This window comes from Aedes albopictus, chromosome 3 (genome assembly GCF_035046485.1).
Source record: "Aedes albopictus strain Foshan chromosome 3, AalbF5, whole genome shotgun sequence".
In the NCBI taxonomy this organism is placed as follows: Eukaryota; Metazoa; Arthropoda; class Insecta; order Diptera; family Culicidae; genus Aedes; species Aedes albopictus.
Genome location: NC_085138.1, coordinates 278,577,341 through 278,597,249, shown reverse-complemented (window position 1 = coordinate 278,597,249; position 19,909 = coordinate 278,577,341). Strand labels below are relative to the sequence as shown.

At 38.2% G+C, this 19,909-nt stretch overlaps 1 protein-coding gene across 2 annotated transcripts in view; it reads left to right on the top strand.

Annotated features, from left to right (window-relative positions):
* Positions 1 to 1,502: 1,502 nt before the first annotated feature.
* Positions 1,503 to 19,909, top strand: part of LOC109401670 (TWiK family of potassium channels protein 18) — a 52,772-nt gene continuing 34,365 nt past the window's right edge. The window contains exon 1 of one of the 2 annotated variants that reach the window (XM_062860979.1): positions 1,503 to 2,725. In XM_062860979.1, the coding sequence (XP_062716963.1) occupies positions 2,257 to 2,725 (469 nt within the window). In that variant the 5' untranslated portion in view covers positions 1,503 to 2,256. The remainder of the gene's footprint in view (positions 2,726 to 19,909) is intronic. The other variant, XM_062860980.1, reaches the window with a different exon arrangement.

Genomic DNA, 19,909 nt, shown 5'->3' with positions numbered 1-19,909 from the left:
GAGTCCAAAGAAAGCACGATTTCCTGCCACTATGCGCCTCTAAATTTCTCTGCTGGTGTCGTTGTCGATGGTCACCAGTGAGCCCAAGTACACGAATTCTTCAACCTTCAAATTTATGTCTTCGTATATATGTAATTGATATTATTTTTGGGGCGCTTTGTTATTTTCGTATGTTTTGGGCGGCATATCAACGAAAAAGTGGGTATGGCACGGAAAATTTTGATTCCCTGTCATCAATGATCTGTCAGGCAATTTTAATACTTTAGCCATTTCAATTTGATGAAAATTAATTTGCAGTTCAATTAACATTTCATCCATGAAACAAAATTTGTTTGCATCTGCATAATGCTTAGGTAAAAGATTTAATTTATTATGCACTGTTGACACTTTTGAGAAAGACATCTATAAGATCAACATGCTTCAAGCTATTCTTGTTAAAGTTTCATGAAGTTCTTATAATCAATCATCAGTGCAAGTACATAAATACAACTAGTTTCAAAGCAGTCTTCAAAAGCAGCTTTGAAGATCTCCTGAAGAGTGGGCCAGATTAGTCTTATGGATGTTTTATGCCTATTTTATCTCGGATTTGCAGAACAAAGAGCTTTATTGCTAAGTTTTATTATTCTACCTTAGAAATTACTTCAGGATTGTCACAAAAGTATAATTGTTACTTGGGATGGACGGCAAAAATATCATGCACTGAAATATTTTTTTTTTAAATTTATTTATTTTGTAAAATCAGTCTTATCCACGCTGATGCATAGCGCCCGGCTAACGAGAGTAGGTAAAGCTACACGGAGAAACTGAAAAACTCAAAATTAGGTACTTTTAAACTCAATTTTGAGTTCTTTTTCATCTCCCTTTTTATGTGCTCTTTCTGTTGTTGTCAGAGAGTGAAGAGAGAAACAGCCTAACTTTGGCAGTTCCGTGCGTCAAGCCAACGCTGAGTTTCTAGCACAGTACTCAAATTTGAGTGAATACAACCTAGTCAAAATTTTGGTTGGGTGGAAAAAACTTAAAATTAGGTATTTTTTTCACATGGAAGCAAGTGGGAACAACCCAACAAAAACATCGATTCCATCAACTCAAAATTGGCTTGACGCACGCAACCCCGAAGTTAGGTAGAAAGAACTCACTTTTGGGTAGTTTCGTCTCTCCGTGTACATTCGCAATGATCCAAGCATGGACAACAGAATAATCACTATGAAAAGCTAAATCAGCACTCATTCGCTTTTAGATGTGGTAAAAGTTGAAGCGCCAAGAAATAACCATGTGCGTGATGGCAAGCAAGTAACAAAATTTAGTCAATAGAACCTGATTCAGTCCCTAAGAGGTGTGTTAGTACTGCAGCCACTGCCAAACGTAAAAATGCCCTTTGAATCTGCAAGAAGGGAGCGAAGCAAACCAAAACAAAAATATTGCATGGACGACAAACGGACTGTTGGTTTCCCATTACGTCCCTACTCTTTCTCCGAAGGCTGCACGGTATTGGTGAAGCTGTGTAACTCTCCTCCTCAGTACGAATTGGACCGGCTTTGTGCGAACAACCAAGCGTTTACGCGAGCAGTCAGTGACTCGAATCACATCGCAACGGGTAGTTGACTGTTCTCTAAACGGAGGGGTTTTTCATCATCTTGCGATTTTAGCGCGGAATTGTTTTGAACAACATTTGGACCCCTGCCGGTCACTGAAAATCCAATTTGGGTGAAAGATTGTTTGGCTTTTCGTGGCTTAAACAGTTCAAGGTTGAAAGTCTAACCATTCGGGAGTAAACATCGCAGTGTGAAGATATCAACGGTTTTAATTGCTTGACGAAAATTTGTCCTAGGATTGTGCGATTTTGGTTGAAATGAAAAGTTTTCTTCGCTCAAGATGGCTAAGTAATAATCGGAAAATTTATCGTTCCCAACTGTACTCCTACATACCTTTCGGTCATTGCCATTCGTGCGTCTTCGGAGTGTCGAGAAATGTGACTAATGAAAAGTAATGATTGCCTGAAAATGCCTCACATCGTTTGGTGAAGATGTCCCAGTGGGTCATGTATCTGTAGATGCTGGAAATTTACAGTGCAGTTTTCTTTACGAGCTGACCGTACCGAAACGGAGATTATTTAAATATAGAAAGTGAATTCGCAATGCACCCAAGAATGTCATCCTGAGAAAAGTGTATTTTTTCTGTGGAAAAGTATGCCAGGATAAGAAAGTGAAAGTGAGAATAAAATAAACCAGTGACCTGTACGAATAAGTCGAAAAAACCATGACCCAATCGGATTCCCGGCCGGGCGTCCCGCCGCGCCCAAGGATCAACATTACCGTCCCGCCAGTCTACATGGCGCCACAGAATCACTCAGCTCAATATTCGCCTGCTCACTATTTTCAACACTATCATCAGCAGCACCAGAATCCACTGTACCAACCGCCACCTCCCGGCAGCCCCTCGCGAATATCTGTGGTCAACGATGGGACCAACCAGCCACCCGACTACACCGACTACTATTCCATGTATCCTGCCAAGGCTGGCGAATTCGTCTTCAAGCAGTTCGAAGGGTTCCGAGATTTTACCATGAATACTGCCAAATCGGGGCTGGGAGTAGGGGAGAAGTCGGTATTTTGGTTGTACACCAAAATTACTAAGTGGTCGCGAAATTGGTTCACCCATATTTTCCTGTTTTTGATGCTGTTCCTATACAGCGTGGCTGGTGCGGCACTTTTCATAGCAGTAGAAGGTAAGGCTGATTGCTTTCTTGATGCATGCTTGTTAGTGCGGTTAAATTGTTTCGTTCTCGTGTTTACGCCAGTTTAATTATCAAATTTGCTTTGCCCGGACAAAGAACACAGCCGGATTATTATCGCATGGATGGGTTTACTTCATACACAACCATTTCTCCTAAAACATAGATTTAGCTGCATTAAGCATCACAGAAAAAAATGAATGTCTACGTTATGTTTGTTCGTTCTAGAACAGAACAGACTATCAGCTTTAAGGTTGAATCAAAGACTGTTATAAATTCGAATGCAGTTTTTCCGTTTAAAATTACAAATTTTGCAGTTATAATGTAATAATTTTGTATCGAGTCCAGAATGGGAAACCGTGATAACATTCTCCTTGCGAGTATTCCAGCTTTGAACGATAAACCACTATCAAATGTTCAATGCCGATGATTTTTTTCGTCCCAACTAAAACAGAGCATTTTTTATTGTTTGAGAGTTTATATCTTGGAGCTTTCCATGCCAATTGACCTTTACTTTAAGCAAAGGCACGATAATACTTTATGCCCGAGGAAATCAGGAATGTTGCTATTGCAATATAGAATGTTGAACGAACATCAACGATTGGGGTGTTCTAAGAAACATTAATTGTCAATGTTCTAAAATTTAAAGTGTTCCCATTCTTAAACCAAGGATATGTAAATGCTAAACATTTTCGTAGAACATCTAAACTAGCGCTGGCATAGCCAGTATTAAAAGCATCCTGGAAATACCAGATTTGCTTCTGATTTTTTCTTGTCAGAATTAATATTTGCAACACACCAGTGGCATGATACAAATATTAAAATGGGCAGGTCCACTGGGCAGACTCTGGGTTTGAATACAATTTGAAAATTAACGACAATCAGATTATCCACTAATGAATAAATAATATGATTAACAATTACATATTTCCAAATTATGTTTTGGGGAAGAAACGGGGACTACCGTACCAACCGTTTCACGAAATCTTTGGGAGTGACGACGTAGAGAGTGTTAATGTCACTCCATGGCAGATCATTTTCTGGAATCGGACAATGATATTAACTTCGACTACCCTGGCCCTAATGCCCAGGGCTCTATAGAGTGTCTATATTTCAGAAATGAGAATAAAAGAAAAACAGGAAGGATCTCACTAAATTTTCCATCTGTATATATTCGCTATCCCATTGTCAGGGCCTGGTACGTGAAGTGATAAATTGAGGGAAGATTACTGTGAAGCGGCACGGTTCGCTCGGTTGCATAAGTTGTATGATAGATTTACACATTTTTTTTTGCAATCTGTTTCCTAGCGATGCTATGAACATACGTTTATACATGAAATGTATATTAGGGTGCCAATGGTTTGGCTGTTTTGAAAAATGTCCCAAGGGTGGGATACGTGAAAATTTCGAAAACGATATTTTTATGCCGAAGATGTCTAAGAAGTGCATAAAACGTCAAAATCTAATGTTATCTAAAAAAAATAAAAAAAAAATGTTTTTTAGGAAATTTTTGTTTTGGGTAGCGAAATGAATTTGAAATGGACGATTTGAATTTAATTGCTGAAATTTTTATGGCTACTAAAAAATTACTAAAATTAGTCATATATTAAAGAATCGGAATGAACCACGGCAGAAAATCCCTAAATAAAAAAAAACATTATATGACATAATTCGATAGGATGTTTCACATATTTTGAATTAAGGTGGTCCTTTTTGTCGAATAATAAAAAATAAGCATTAAAATAGTTATTTATGCAACGAGTTGCAAATTGATGATTTTTACAGCACAAGTCGTACATTTATCCAACGAGGCTTGCTGAGTTGGATAAATATGACGAATGCCGTAAAAATCGAGTTTTGCAACGAGTTGCATATAACATTTTTTGCAATGAGAAAAAAATACTGTAATATGATCATTTCCATCAGTACCCAGGTAATCAATAAGCAGTAAAAATTGCATTTATTTAGCACTATATGCGCCTTTTCTGCAGGTCATTGAATGCTAATATGCAGTATATGCGCCATAAGTGCTAATTAAATGCAGGTTCTAGCCCAATATAGGGCTGATTAAATGTTTGTCTTTCCTATCCACAAAAAATCGAACATAAACAAAAATATTTTCTCCTGCGCATTTCACTCGCTTCATATTCTTCCCTTTCTATTTTTACTCATGGCCGTTTTTTTTTACAAAATGGCCGTTTGGCATAACAGTAAGTGAAATGTCATTCATCATTTTCATGTATGATAAATATCAGTGTAATTTTCAAAATTGTATCAAACTTCACGGGATTCATCATTTTGATACGGATAATGAATTCTTCCTTCGCGGGAAAACTTTATAAACTTAAAATTTGTGGATTACTTCGGTTGGACATATCCAACTTCATTTGTCTTTAATTTAGAATTATGCCAAATAAACATTATGCCAATCGATTGTTATGCCAAACGACTATTATGCCAAATGACTTTATACCAAACGACCTAAAATGTGAGAAAATTTATAGTACTGTGGAACTCTCGTTATTACCTTACGAAAGTGCGAATAGTTCAAATTTCAAAATATTTGGCAATATGTTAAGATTGAAACTGTTTTGATTAACTTATAGGGGAACTTTTGTATTCTGGGCAGTTTTGTTCTTTTCGTCATGGAAGGCTTTTTGAAAACTGTTGATTTCAACGTTGATCTCAAATCTTTCCCAACCAGGCTGAGCTTTACGACCAAGTTTCTGCTAATTTGGCCGATGAAAAACCCCTCAACAAAGAGAACAACCCTGCCAATAATAACCAGTCACCCTAGAAAGACTTATTAAAGTTCAAGCCAATTTTAATCAATAGCTTGACCATTACCCAGAATCAGAAATTGTAAATTTTGTGTCAACATGTAAGTACAATACTCAGGTAGATTAAACAAGCATTTTGTGAATATAATTAATGTTAATAAAGCACATTATACCTATTTTGAATGCAGGGCCCATATAGCCAAGGCGGTAAACGCACGAGTATTCAGCATGACCATGCTGAGGGTGACGGGTTCGATTCCCGGTCGGTCCAGGATCTTTTTTCGTAAAGGAAATTTCCTTGACTTTCTTGGGCATAGAGTATCTTCGTGCCTGCCACACGATATACGCATGCAAAATGGTCATTGGCAGAGGTAGCTCTCAGTTAATAACTGTGGAAGTGCTCATAGAACACTAAGCTGAGAAGCAGGCTTTGTCCCAATGAGGACGTTACGCCAAAAAGAGAGAGAGAGAGACTGGTTTTGAATATTTGAAATCAAATTTTGTTATCATTGAGTTTTTGAAATGATAACAAAATGATATCTCAATTTGTTATTAAATAAAAACAACTCGGAACGAAAACTTGTTTTGATTTCATTTTGTTATCAATAACAAAATGAGTTATCAATTTGTTATAGGTTTGTTCTCATTCCCTGCTCGGAAGTGCTGCTTTTCAGGAACAATGAAGCATAAAGCATTAGTTTATGTTGGATAATCACTGGATTTGCTATTATAACCACAACAAAATGCACTTCCCGCACTTCCACTAGTTCTTCACGAATAAAAGCTCATGAGTGTTTCTGTTTTTGTTTTGCTTCTTACTCACGAAGCAGGCGGGTGCGAATAAACTCACACACTGTTTACTCTCGGAATCGTGAGTAAGCCTTGTGTTGGCTTTACACTCGCAAATTGCTTCATAAGGAGAGTAATTCCATCACTGCTGATAATTAAACCATCCACATAATACACGATGACATAATTGGTTTCTCATTTCATGAGATTTATTTGGAATTAATTTGTTCACTCATTGATTTGCTTCGTTGCTACCAGTAAAAGATAGGGCATCTGAATGGTAATGGATCCTATAGTCGTGGCACACGAATTGAAAAGCTGAAATGTGGAACAGTTTTAGCATCGCTCATCTCTCTTAGCAGTTTTATGGCAATAAAGTAGCAGTTGGGGTGCTTATTAACCAAAAAATATCGTGCATTTGAAATGCTACACAACAGCTGACAAATTTTTAGCAGCATTTGAATTGCTAATACAGAGCAATTCAGCAGTCGAACTGCATTGATACAGCAGACAGCAGCAAACAGATATAATGCAGTTTTATAGCTGAAATATAGCTTATTTAAATGCTTATTGGTTATCTGGATAGACGTGTGCGCCGCCGCGCCGCGCTGCCGCCGCCAGTCAAATTGACTCGGCGCGCCGCCGAACAAAATTCCCCACGCCGATGAGAAAACGGCCTTAAACCTGATAGCAAAATAAGGTCATTTTCATAAGGTCCACAAACATATTCTCTCACATATTTTCGGCATATTTCATTGAAAGATTTTTATAGCAACTTACGATTGACGTTCATTGTGGAATATATTCCATGAAATTTTCTTCCGAAATTTCTCCAGAAATTGTATAACGATTTTTTTTTCTAGAAAACCTTCCATACTTAAGAAATTTCTTCATGAATTATTTCAGAGAACCATGCACGGATTCCAGGCATTCTAATAGCTTTTTATTTTTAGAAAATTAAGAACTCAGAATTCGTTTAAAAATTTCTCCAGGGATTTGAAAAAAAAAAATCAAAATATTCCAGAAGAAATATGTTTTGAGATGCCTTAAGTTCCTCCATAAATTTTCCAAACGATTTCTAAATAGAACTAATTACACTGGCTCCATTAACCCTAGTAGGATGTTGGGTATGATCCAGACAGGCACGCTGAACGTGCACTACGCCATTGTGATGCAAAGTCCTAACATCTTAGGAGGGTTAATTCTTTAGAATTTCCATAAATTGGGATATTTAGAAGATGTTCATTTTCAACCTCCTCTCTATGGCACACTTTTTGTTATGGACCTCCTCTGAAATTTGTTTATGGATTATCACACTTTTGTAAACCTTCTCCCTTAACGTAATTTAAGGACGTTCCCCATTTAGACATAACGCTAGGATTCCCATTTCCGGAGGTAATCCGGAGGTTTTTTTTTAAAGGAATTCCTCCATCGATTGATTCAAAAAATCTTTCAGGGCTTCTTCAATAAATTTCTTCATGGAATGTCTCCACCAGGCAATTCTCCAGAAGTTCTTTCATGTGTCATCCAGAGATTTATGCAAAAAATCATAAAAAGATTCCTTCATGAGCTTCTCCGGGTATTCCTCCACGTATTTCACCAGAGATTCCTCCTGGGTTTCTCCGTAAATGATTCTTTTAGAAATTCCTCCATGGATTCCATCTAAAGTTTACTCAGGAATTCCATCAAAATGTCACTAAAGACTCCTTCAGTAGTTCAAGGAATTCTTCATGAATGTCAGCAAAGTCAGAATTTTTTCATAGATTTTTTTTGGATTATCAGAATTTTTAGAGAATTTTCAGAAATTCCTTTGAAAATTCTTACAATGTCCTCCAAGAATCACTTGGAAAATTTCCTCAGGGGTTACCGAAGAATTATCTTGAAGGTTTCTTTTTGGGATTCCTCCTGCGGCAATCACCAAAATATTTTTTCGGAGGAATCTCTGAAGCAATGCCATTGAAACTGGAGAATGATTTGCAGTATTCATAAGAAGAATTTTTTGGGATATTCCTTGAGAAACGCCAAGAAATAAAAACTGGAGTGGTTTCTTATGGAGCTCCTGGAAGAAGCTCTGAACGTTTCCTGAAAATTTAGAGAAAGAATCCCTGAAGAAAGGTTTCTATAAATCCCAAGAGAAGTTTACGATCCAACCCCTGCAGGAACTTCCAGAAGAATCTCTTGAGATTTTTTGGAGCAATTCCTGAAGAAACGTCTAAAACAATCCCAGGAGGAATTCCTGAAAAGAACCCGAAAGGAATATATAAAGAAAACCATTTAGGAACCTCTTGGGGAACTGCAACAAAAAGTCAGAAATCTGAATTTCGCAAGAAATTGAAGAAATTCGATTGTAAAGAATTATCATCCTGATTAGGAAAAATCATCCAAACAATGTAAATAAGGTTCATTTTTAACATAAAGGCCTTAGGGGCATACCAGTATATGGGGTGCTGGAATTGGAAATCCTTAAGTGTGTAATTAACTCTGTCCGCGCGCAGAGCGAACATAGTTTGTAAATGTATGTCACGTGTGTTCCCACAGTAACAGTATTCCAATCCCAAAATCCCATCCTACTAACCCCGAGTCGACCGCGGGATATTTCGGTCTCCCTGCTAACATTTACATGTGTATGTGTGTAAAATGAACACGCACTTCCCACTCGAACGACAGTTGCGCAGCAGGCTGGCTGGCTGTTGAGAGCGACGACAACGATGATGCGCACCGCCGCGTCGCGGAGGAGACGAATGAACACGACGAACGAGAGTACGTGAGAGAGAGAGATTCTATGACGACGAGAGAGCGGCGGCGGCGTACAGCCGTGGTGACGACGGCTACGCGATGCGTAGAGATTGTTCCATCGGCGGCGCGAATGCGCGCCTAGAACGTTCTGGAACACGTGATCACGGTAGCGTGTATATGGGGAATGGGATATAAAAGGAAGTTGCGTTTCGTATCCAAGATCAGTTGGTAATAAGTTATCGAAGTGTTAACATTAAAGTGAAGTAAAAGTGAAAGTGAAGTGTTTTATTAAGTCCCTGGAGTTCGGATACCAAACCAGCCTTTTTCAAGGCTAAAAAGGAGTTATCAGGATCAATTTTCCGTCTCTCCACCGGACTATCGTCCTCTGCTGTTGGCACTCCTTCAGAGGAAGGAGTCGGCCCTTCTGTTGCTAACCGAGTGTCCGTGATCGGACATTTTGGTCCTTCGAACCGGATCCACGAGCGATCCGTTTTGGTGTTGCACCCGCAACGTACGCGTGTCGTCAATCTGACGATTGAGACACCACCCAGCATACAGTCCGCTACCCAGTCGCCAATCTGACGCAGAGCGTTAATGATTAATCATAAATTTAATCATGATTAATGATTAATGATTATGATTAATCAAAATCATTAATCATAATCACAAAAAAATCTCATTTAATCATTATTCATTAATCTTAATCACACTGTTTTTGCAATCTAATCATTAATCAGTAATCATAATCATAAGAAAAAATATTAATCAATCATTAATCATTCATCACAAAAAATGATTCATCATATAAAATATATGATCCAATTCAAATTGGTTCAAATGCTGTTCTTAGTAATATAATTTATGATTATTTTTTCAAAAATCTAGCGGACAGAGTTAACTTTTACTTTTGAAACTTCAAAAACATGTTTAACAATAAATATATTTTAATCATTTCCAGTTGTTTGTGATTGATTAATCATGATTAATCATGATTTTTAATCAATGAGCCATTTTCAATCATTAATCATAATCAATAATCACAGATAAAACCAAATTCAATCATTAATCATAATCTTTAATCATCCTAAAAAGCAAATTAATCATTAATCATAATCAATAATCACCAAAATTGGAATTTCAATCATCAATGATTAATCATGATTAAAATTTTTGTTAATCATGAACGCTCTGATCTGACGATTGCGACGAAACCGTTCCGCTGAGACGATAGCCGGCGCAGTTATTCGGAAATTATTTTCCTCTGGCTGTCCAAGTGTTGTGAAAAAGTGAGTAAGTACACCGTGTACTGAGAATCGAAGTAAATCGCGCGCGAGTGGAAGTTAAGTCCGATTGTTAAAAGTCGAAAGTGAGTCGCGCGCGAGTGGTCGAAGTTTCGGCGTGAACGCCGACAGTGAGAGTGTGTTTCGCTGACGTGTCCGAACACGTTCAATTCCTGCGTGGTGCGAGAGGCGCATCACAAATCCGGTTCAGATGAACCAGTCGTGAGTGAAAGTAAATCGAATAGCGATTTTTGTTGCCGTGTTCTTGCAACCACAACGTTGTGTCGCCAGTCTGCGGATTGGGACGAACCAATTTTCGTGGCCGTCGATCAAGCGATTCGGCCAGAGTGTGTGTGTGAATCTATTGCGACGTCCAAGTGATTCTTAAGTGAATGGAAATTAAATTTCAAGTCCGATAAAATTCAATCCCGAAAGTAAACCGCGCGCGAGTGGTACTGTGATCAGTCCGACATTTTCAACCCGCAAACAGATCGCGCGCGAGTGTTCCCACATGCCAAGATAGTGAAAGCATCTGAACGTGTCTGAACACGTTTCGTTCCGATGTTGAGAGGAGTGTAACGACCAGGTGTGGAAATGAATTTTAGACATGGCCGAACAAGTTGAACTTTTGTTACAAATTAGTGAGATTGAAGTGAAGCTGACGTGCATCGAAGAGGCCCTCAGCAATATCTGTATTGATTCAGAGAAAAATGAGGTGTTTATGCAATTCCTCAAGCATCAAATGGAAAAATGTGGGCATGAATGTGAAGAAGTTGATTCCCTATTGATGCTTCACAGAACAGAGCTAGAATATGCTGAGCTTTCCGTGGAGTGTGAGTTGTTGAAAGTCCAACATTCTGATGTAAGTATACTGATGGAGAAGTTGAGCGTGTCTGCTGCTGCATCTGGTAAGCCTGTATGTGAACAACTGCCAGCTGATGCGGAAACCCGATCTTTGACATCGTCGGTGAAACAGCCCATTCCAGCTTCAGCAACGAAACTCAATTCGTCGACATCGATTCTTGTACCGTTGGGTGATCAGCCGTTTAATCAACCATCAAAACCAGTGGAAGTGGTAATTTCTCCTGATGAAGCTGCAGTCTTTTTGGAAAAGTATTCCGCAATCGAGGAGCAATGTGAGCCTTACGAGAGGACCCTTATCGCAACCGGGAACAAAGATCCACACAAACTCGAACAAGTTATGGTACAGAAAGTGAAGATGCTCGATATAACTGCTTCTGCATTGATGATGATCCTGCTGAACGAATCGGATCAACCGCCGAAGCCTCACGACCCTGATGTAAGGATATCTCATCCGACTGTGAAGCCGAGGAAGCCACCTGACGAGCTATCACTAAGCACTTTTATCGTTGAACGTCAACCGCAACACAAAGAACTTTATTCTTTGCCGGGGAGTATGTTCGCTCACGAAGCGAAGTTTCCAGTTTCTTCCGGTGATATGTTTTCCCCCACATCGACGCCGACAACAGCGAGACCAAATTCCAACATCATGCGAGCGAAGCGAGACGAGGACACGAAGAACACGTTGCGACATGTTCGCATCTCAGCGTCTATCAGGGCACCGACCAATGCGAGCGAGGCTCGCGCTGATTGGTGGATGGTGTGTTTTGGGAATGCTGGGGTGGGATATATAAGTGATCGCATTTGCTCGAAGAGCAATCAGTCTTTGTATAACCTTTGAAGAATAAACATCGTTAGTTAAGACATCGTAGTGTTTTCTTGGACAGCCGGAACAATCAGCCTTTTACAAGGCTTCCACTGAGAGTTGTCAGAAGTCGTCGAGCTATCGTCTGCAGCTTTGTTCCTGCGGCCCTCTTCAGTGGGAAGAGCCGGCCAATCTCCGTCCAGTGTCCGTGATCGGACAAACTCTGATTTTGCCATGACAACACTGGCCTTAAAATAATTTTAGAAAAGAATATCCTGAGAAGAATCGTGCGATTTTGAATTTCTACCTAGAGGATTTTTTTTTATAAAGGATTCATTCAAAAATCTATAGCAAAGTTATTGTGGAATAGGAAGAAATTGTTCTTTGTGTACAGAAAACTAATTTTTAAGGACCAGCAGTAGCAATTCACAAAAAAGATTAAAAAAACAAGCTCACGCCGATTACGCCGCCGCCGAAAAGAGCGAACGGCGTGACGCCGGCGTCGCCGCCGCCGCTGCCTCAAATTTCAATAAACGCCGCCGCCGGATAGATGATTGTAGGACCTAAACAGGCTCAAAATGACCAACAAACTATATCAAATGTGTATCGAAATCGATACGAAGTTCCGATAGGTCGAGCCTAATCAACAAATTCACACCATAATGTTACGGACTAAACAAAACTTTTGGGTAAAATTGAGCAGGTCAGCAACGTCTGGTATTTTGCAAAACGAATAGGGAGTTTGATAAACTTTTAACGAACAACGGTGATATGTTGTTCAGACCACCTCTGATATTGAACAGTTAATTATGTATCCTAACATGCAAGCTAATCACAGAGCTTATTTGAAATTTCAATGATCCGAAACTCGGCATTTTGCAGGGGTAGTTTCCATCATGTGCAGCGCTCTGTTCCCACACGTCATCTCAATGGAAATGACACCAATTTCTATATTTATTTATTTTTCATAATTTCCTTCAATATTTTTCGCTTAATCACAATCTAAAATTAAACTTTCCCAAACTGTTGTCTTTTCCGTCACCGGCCAAGGCGATTGCATCTTTGATGGAGAAACAACCATCATTGCGTCGCATCGGAAGAGCCGCAAGTGTGCACTATGTCAATTGTTGCTGACGATGCACCGCGCGCCGCGTTGATGGAACCCAATAGGCGTGAGCGTCATTTTTGCCGCCCGATGAGCCCTAGAGACACAGCAACACATGTGTCTTCTATTCTGCATTCCCAGATCTGTGTCTTATTTTCTAAATTGAATATGTCTGCGTCATAAAAGTAACCCGTCTGCCACCGGGGCGGGTGGCGCACGGCAAGGCCAGGAAAATGGACGTTTGACCGCTATCGGTGACAGCGTGAAAATTAAAAAGAAACTCTAGTGACCGAATAACCGACGGCATTGAGTGGCGCGGAAGGACGTGCGTTTTTTTTATGAGCTTATTTTGAGAAGATTCGCGGCTATATTTGACTGTCTCTGCTAATAACCGTTCTGTATATTTTTATGAACCCGAAATGGATCCTAATTTACGAGTTTTAAATTTAAAATGTCTTAAATCTGGGATGATTCATGTATTGACGAAAAACAACAAGTGTAAGGAGATTATTATACGAATAACAAAAGAATGATCCATGGCATATATAATCCCAATATTATTATGCCGATAATCGCCTACATACAGGATGACAACAAAGAAATCATTTTCAAGAATTAAGAAATCGTTTTTCAAGATACATTACACGATCGATTTAAATCTGATGGTCGCACCCTATTGAATGCATGTTTTCGAGAAATAATGAAAATCGAAGTTCGTGTGCCTTTCCAAATCACATTAAAAAGGAAACTTCGAATTTTAGCCAGGAATATTTAAATTTAGAGGTGGCCTAAGGCACTTTAAAAATGGTTTTTATAGTGATACAATCTGATCACCCAAGTTTGATGATGTACAAACGTTTTTTCAACTACATATTTTAAAGCATGTTTCATATAAACAAAGAAAAAAAAAAAACATTTTTGCAAGCATATTTTTTATTATTTACGGCTTTTTATTCCCTGAAGAGATGTGTAGCAATCCCAAGTAACAATTTTGATTTTATCGAAGTTTTTTAGCGATTCAAAAACCCTAAACATAAAACCATTGATGCCGACTTTAAGGGGAAGCTTCATGGAAAACCTGGTAGAACCCGACTTTGGCGCACGTTTCGATTTTTTAAAAATTAATGGAAAGTGATATAAAAAATCTAAAAAAATCAGTTTTTAGCTAAGATCCTAAGGTTTATGTTCGTAAAAAAATATTTGATTTTACTCAAAATTTGAAAAAGTTGGACTCTCGAGAACACCAAAACTTTTGGTAGGAAAACCGCTCCCATGCCGCAAATTTTTGTGTTTGCACAACGATTTCTCCCGTAAAAATATGTTTTATCATATAACTATGTACGGTCATTTTGCTCAGAAACTAATAACGAGTCGAATGGTATATAAATATCAGGGGGTTTCATACAAAAATCTACATTGAGTGGCATTTGTATGAAAACATTTCCAAAATTATTGCGCGCCACCGCGATCGAACAGCAGCTAACGGTTTCTTGGCTGGCCTGCGGTGGGCACCCGTGCGGATGATGCAACGAAACAAAGCAGCAGATTTGCCTCACTGACGTTGATCCGGTAAAATAGTTGGACACAAATTGATTTCAGAAAAAATATGTAATTGATTGCATGTTGGTTAATGCACGTGCAGTACACGGATGATTTAGTAATAGAAATAATGCATCTAGACAAATAAACAATGATTACTCAAATATAGTGTTTCAGGTATGGTAATCGTATTTACATATATTGCAGTACAATATTGAAAAAAAATCATTTTTATTATTGAGTAGCCTGAGAAAGGAATGCGCGATATTTCTGATGAAAAAAAAACGCGATATCTCGCGTAATTCGTGATTAGGGCCTAAAAGCCATTGGTAACCAAGTGTGTAGCACGATGCTACCGAGTAGATGAATGAATAAACAAAAATTTAAACGCCAGCTTGATCAAGAGGAGACTGCCCTCTATCTGCCAATAGGTTAAATTTTGATGTTTACCTGCAATTCTGCACAGAAACAACGAGCTACACACATGGTTACCGATGGTTTTTAGGGCGAGATCATAAGTTACACAAGTTATGATGATAAGTTCAGCTGAGGATCATTTTGGGGAATATAAATAGGATTGAAGAAATCTCGCAGCGGTAAACGTGCGGTTAACCAATATTTAGAAGGACCATGCTGAAAGTACTGGATTCGATTTCCGAACGGTCCAGGATCTTTTTTGTGATTATTTGTGATTTTTTGTGATTATTTAGAAATTCTAATGAATATTTGAGTACACTGAGCTTGCTCGAGGATTTTTTAGAGTATTCCTCGATTTTTTTGTGATTATTTAGGAATACTAATGAATATTTGAGCCTGCTGAGCTTATTCGAGGATTCTTGAAGAATGTTAGGAGTTTTCCTCGATTTTACGACAGCTAAGAAATTCAGATGAATATTTGAGTTCACTGAGCTTGCTCGAGGATTCTTGAAGAGTTTTAGAGTATTCCTCGATATTTTGTGATTATTTAGGAATTCTAATGAATATTTGAGCCTGCTGAGCTTATTCGAGGATTCTTGAAGAATGTTAGGAGTTTTCCTCGATTTTACGACAGCTAAGAAATTCAGATGAATATTTGAGTTCACTGAGTTTGCACGAGGAAATGAATTTATGAAAGAATTCCTCCAGAAATTTCCGAAAGTATTCATCCAAGATTTTTCGAAGGACCTCGCCAAGGAATTTTCGATGGAATTCCTCCAGTAATTTCCGAACGAAGTCCTTCAGGAATTTCCGATGGAATTTCTCCAGAAATTTCCAAAGGAATTCTTCCAGGATTTGCGAAGGGATTCCTCCAAGATTTATGGACGGCATTCCTCCAGGAATTTCGAATGGAATTCGTCCAGCAATTTCCGATGGAAATCCTTCAGGAATTTCCGAAAGAATTCCTCCAGGATTTTTTTAAAGGAATTCCTAATGGAATTTCCGAAGGAATTTCTCCCGGAGTTTCCGAAAGAATTCCTTCAGGATTTTCCGAAGCAATTCTGCTAGGAATTTCCGACGGTATTCCTCCAGGAATTTCCAAAAAAAAAATCTAAAAAGAATTTCCGAAAAAATTCCTCCAGCATTTTTTGAAGGAATTTCTCCAGGAATTTCCGAAGGAATTCCTCCACGAATTTCCAAAAGAATTCGTCCAGCAATTTCCGAAGGAAATTGCCGAAGAAATTATTGCAGGAATTTCCGAAGGAATTCCTCCTGGAATTTCCAATGAAATTCGTCCAGCAGTTTCCGAAGGAATTCCTCCTGAAATTTCTGGAAGAAGTCCTTCGGAGTGTCGTCCAGCAATTTCCGAAGAAATTCCTCCAGGAATTTCCACAAGCATTCCTCCAGGACGTTTGGAATTATTTTGTCCAGGAATTTCGTAAGGAATTCACCTAAGGATTTCCTCACGAATTTCTCTATGGATTTCTGAAAGAATTCCTCCAGGTATCTCCGAAGGTATTCATCCAAGATTTCCCCAAGGAACTACCCAAGGAATTTCCTAAGGAATCCTTCAGGAATTTCCGAAGGAATTTCTTCAGGAATTTCTGAAGGAATTCCTTCGGGAATTTCCGATGGAATTCTTCCAGGAATTTGCGAAGGAATTCCTCCAGAAATTTTGGTTGGAATTCCTTCATGAATTTCCAAAGGAATTCCTCCAGGTATTTCCGAAGGAATACCCTCAGGAATTTTCGAAGATATTCCTCCAAGAATTTCCGAAGGAACTCCTGCATACATTAAAAAAAAATACAAGGATGCAGGAGAATTTTACTTTTACTAGTCAAAAACAGCTCTGATCATCTAAGTTTTTCGGTTAAGTTAGAATATAGTTTCTCGGTCAGGGGGGGGCCCTACACAACCCCCCCCCCACTCCCCAAGGAACAATATTGCTTACAAAATAGTTGTCAATGAATGAAACAAGGCCAGGTCTTATTTTTTTTTGAAAAAAAAATCTTTTTCAAGCTCGATGCATACCTGTGCTTTCGTTTTTGCTATCATTAAATCTCTCTAAAATGAGTTATAGTTTTAAAGGCTATAACTTATTCAAATGAACTCGGATCAATTTGCGGTTTTCGGCAATTTTGTTGAAGATAGATTTTCTGATAAAGATGGAAAATTTGGTGATATATACATCGCTACCTAGACTAAAAAACTGAAAACATGTTGTTTCTTCGTATAACTGGATGGATTTTCCCATACAAACTTCCAGACCGTTGAGCGCCCCCTTAGACTTGTAGACTTGTCCGATTTCGCTCAAAATTTAACAGTAGTTTCTGAGAGTCAACAATAAAATATTTTTGGGGTAAGACTTTAGATTTTAATAGTTTTATGTTTTCCGTACATACATATACATCGCGTCGGTTTTGTCGGTTTTGGATATGTACGGCGGAAATAGGAGCCATATGACAAAATGGCATGATACCCTATATATTGAACAATCCCGACAGATGTTTCACATTCTTTTTTATTTCTATATAATACTAAAAGTTAAATCGGACAGAATATATTCGACAAATAATCTTCCTCGTATTTATTCGCTATAAAAATTAAAAAAAATCTCTTATCATAAAAGCCACCATAATTGTTCAATGAACATTATTAAGATTCTTTCAAGTTTTCCTGCTAGAGTAAGTAATTCAGGGTCCTCTTGAATTTCTCAAAATATTAAGTCAGTAATTCTGACATGTTTTTTTTTAGGAATTTTGTCAACAACTCTGCTCTTAGTGTTGTATAAAAAAATCATTTGGGAGTAACGTATGAGGAGTATTTTAATTTATCCTTCTCAAATTATGCCACACGACGCGACGGCTGGTCGCGACGATTATGGTCTAACAAATCAGCAAAACTTACAATATACCTTTATACATAGCACATCACCATCACATGTTCCGGTTTGAAAACTTACTTCGCTATTTCTTAAACATTATGTGTATAAAATGTGACACAACGGAAAAAACGTTAAAATATGCTATATTGACCAATACAAATTATCCCCTAGCTCTAGCATCTTTATTACACCCGCGAACTATGCATTTGTTCCATGTGAGCATAGCGACAAATCTTTTCTATTATTTTACCGTTTCATGTTCTTTCCCATCATTCGCACGGGTGCCCACCGCAGGCCAGCCAAGAAACCGTTAGCTGCTGTTCGATCGCGGTGGCGCGCAATAATTTTGGAAATGTTTTCATACAAATGCCTCTCAATGTAGATTTTTGTATGAAACCCCCTGATATTTATATACCATTCGACTCGTTATTAGTTTCTGAGCAAAATGACCGTACATAGTTATATGATAAAACATATTTTTACGGGAGAAATCGTTGTGCAAACACAAAAATTTGCGGCATGGGAGCGGTTTTCCTACCAAAAGTTTTGGTGTTCTCGAGAGTCCAACTTTTTCAAATTTTGAGTAAAATCAAATATTTTTTTACGAACATAAACCTTAGGATCTTAGCTAAAAACTGATTTTTTTAGATTTTTTTTATCACTTTCCATTAATTTTTAAAAAATCGAAACGTGCGCCGAAGTCGGGTTCTACCAGGTTTTCCATGAAGCTTCCCCTCATCTCGAGTTCTAATATGCCTCCATAAGCCCACGTTCTGGCTACTTGGCCCAGTCTTATCACGACCTACAGGCTTAGGATTTCGGGTTGCATCAAAGTTTTATCGTATCCCTGATACAACCTTCTAAATAAAACCATCTTCTGACTTGTCAAACATTTGTTTTGTTTATTTCTCAATAACGTTCGATCTTCAGAACAAATTATGCTTGTTTTTTTTTTATACAGTCATCAATTGAAAAGATGTCGATCTGGAATTCAGATTTGTTTTCCTATTTAATACGTGTTAGGAGACATGTCACGGGAAATTTGTGGTGAATGTGCCTGTGATAATGACAAAAAATAAGTGCGCCACACAAACTGTGCATTAATTGGAAGTTAAATGCATTTAATTTACTCGATGGAATTGAGTGCTTGAAAGAATTTTTCAACATAGCGGAGTTTCAAAGACATTATGTCATTTTCCTGAAAATAAGCATGATGGAAACGTGTTGAATCGTTAAGTTTGATCTCAAACTGTACGTAAAATCATAATATTTAGTAATGATTTTTCTGTATTTATATAAATTATCCCGGCTAGGCGACATATTTTTCTGATAAAACTCTGTGTTCCTGATGATTAGGGACAATGGAAATTCGCGATTTCGCGGAAGCCGCGAAATCCGCGAAATTGGACTATGGCCACGAAATTTGAGAAATTGCGCGAATTGCCGCGAAATTTGGTAAAATTGTAAAAATACCCTGCAAATTTCGATCAATTATAAATATTTTAGCATAAATTTACTGATAACTGTAGACAGTGTAAGGTTAGTTACGAGTTTATGACATATTAGACAGTATGCTTGGTTATACTTTTTTTCAAACTTGTTGGTTTTTGGGGGAATTTATGATTGCGCTTCACAAAACAAAGTAAATCATTCATATGACATGCAAATTTGGAGTTTTTTTTTTCAACAAAACGGTCAAAAATATGAGACCACGAAATTGCCGCGAAATTCACATTAGTAGTCCGCGAAATTTAAGAAATTTTGCCGCGAATTTCCATTGTCCCTACTGATGATTCACGTTCAGAAAATCGTTCTGATAAACGTGAACAAACAAACGCAAATATGAGAACAAGCAAATATACACCGTGAACTGGAACTAGTTCCAGCTGTCAATATGGGCGTTCTAGAAACCGTGACATCTAGTTCACGGTGTACATTTCTTATTGTTGGTATCGTTGCTATGCATAGTTCCCGTTTGTTCC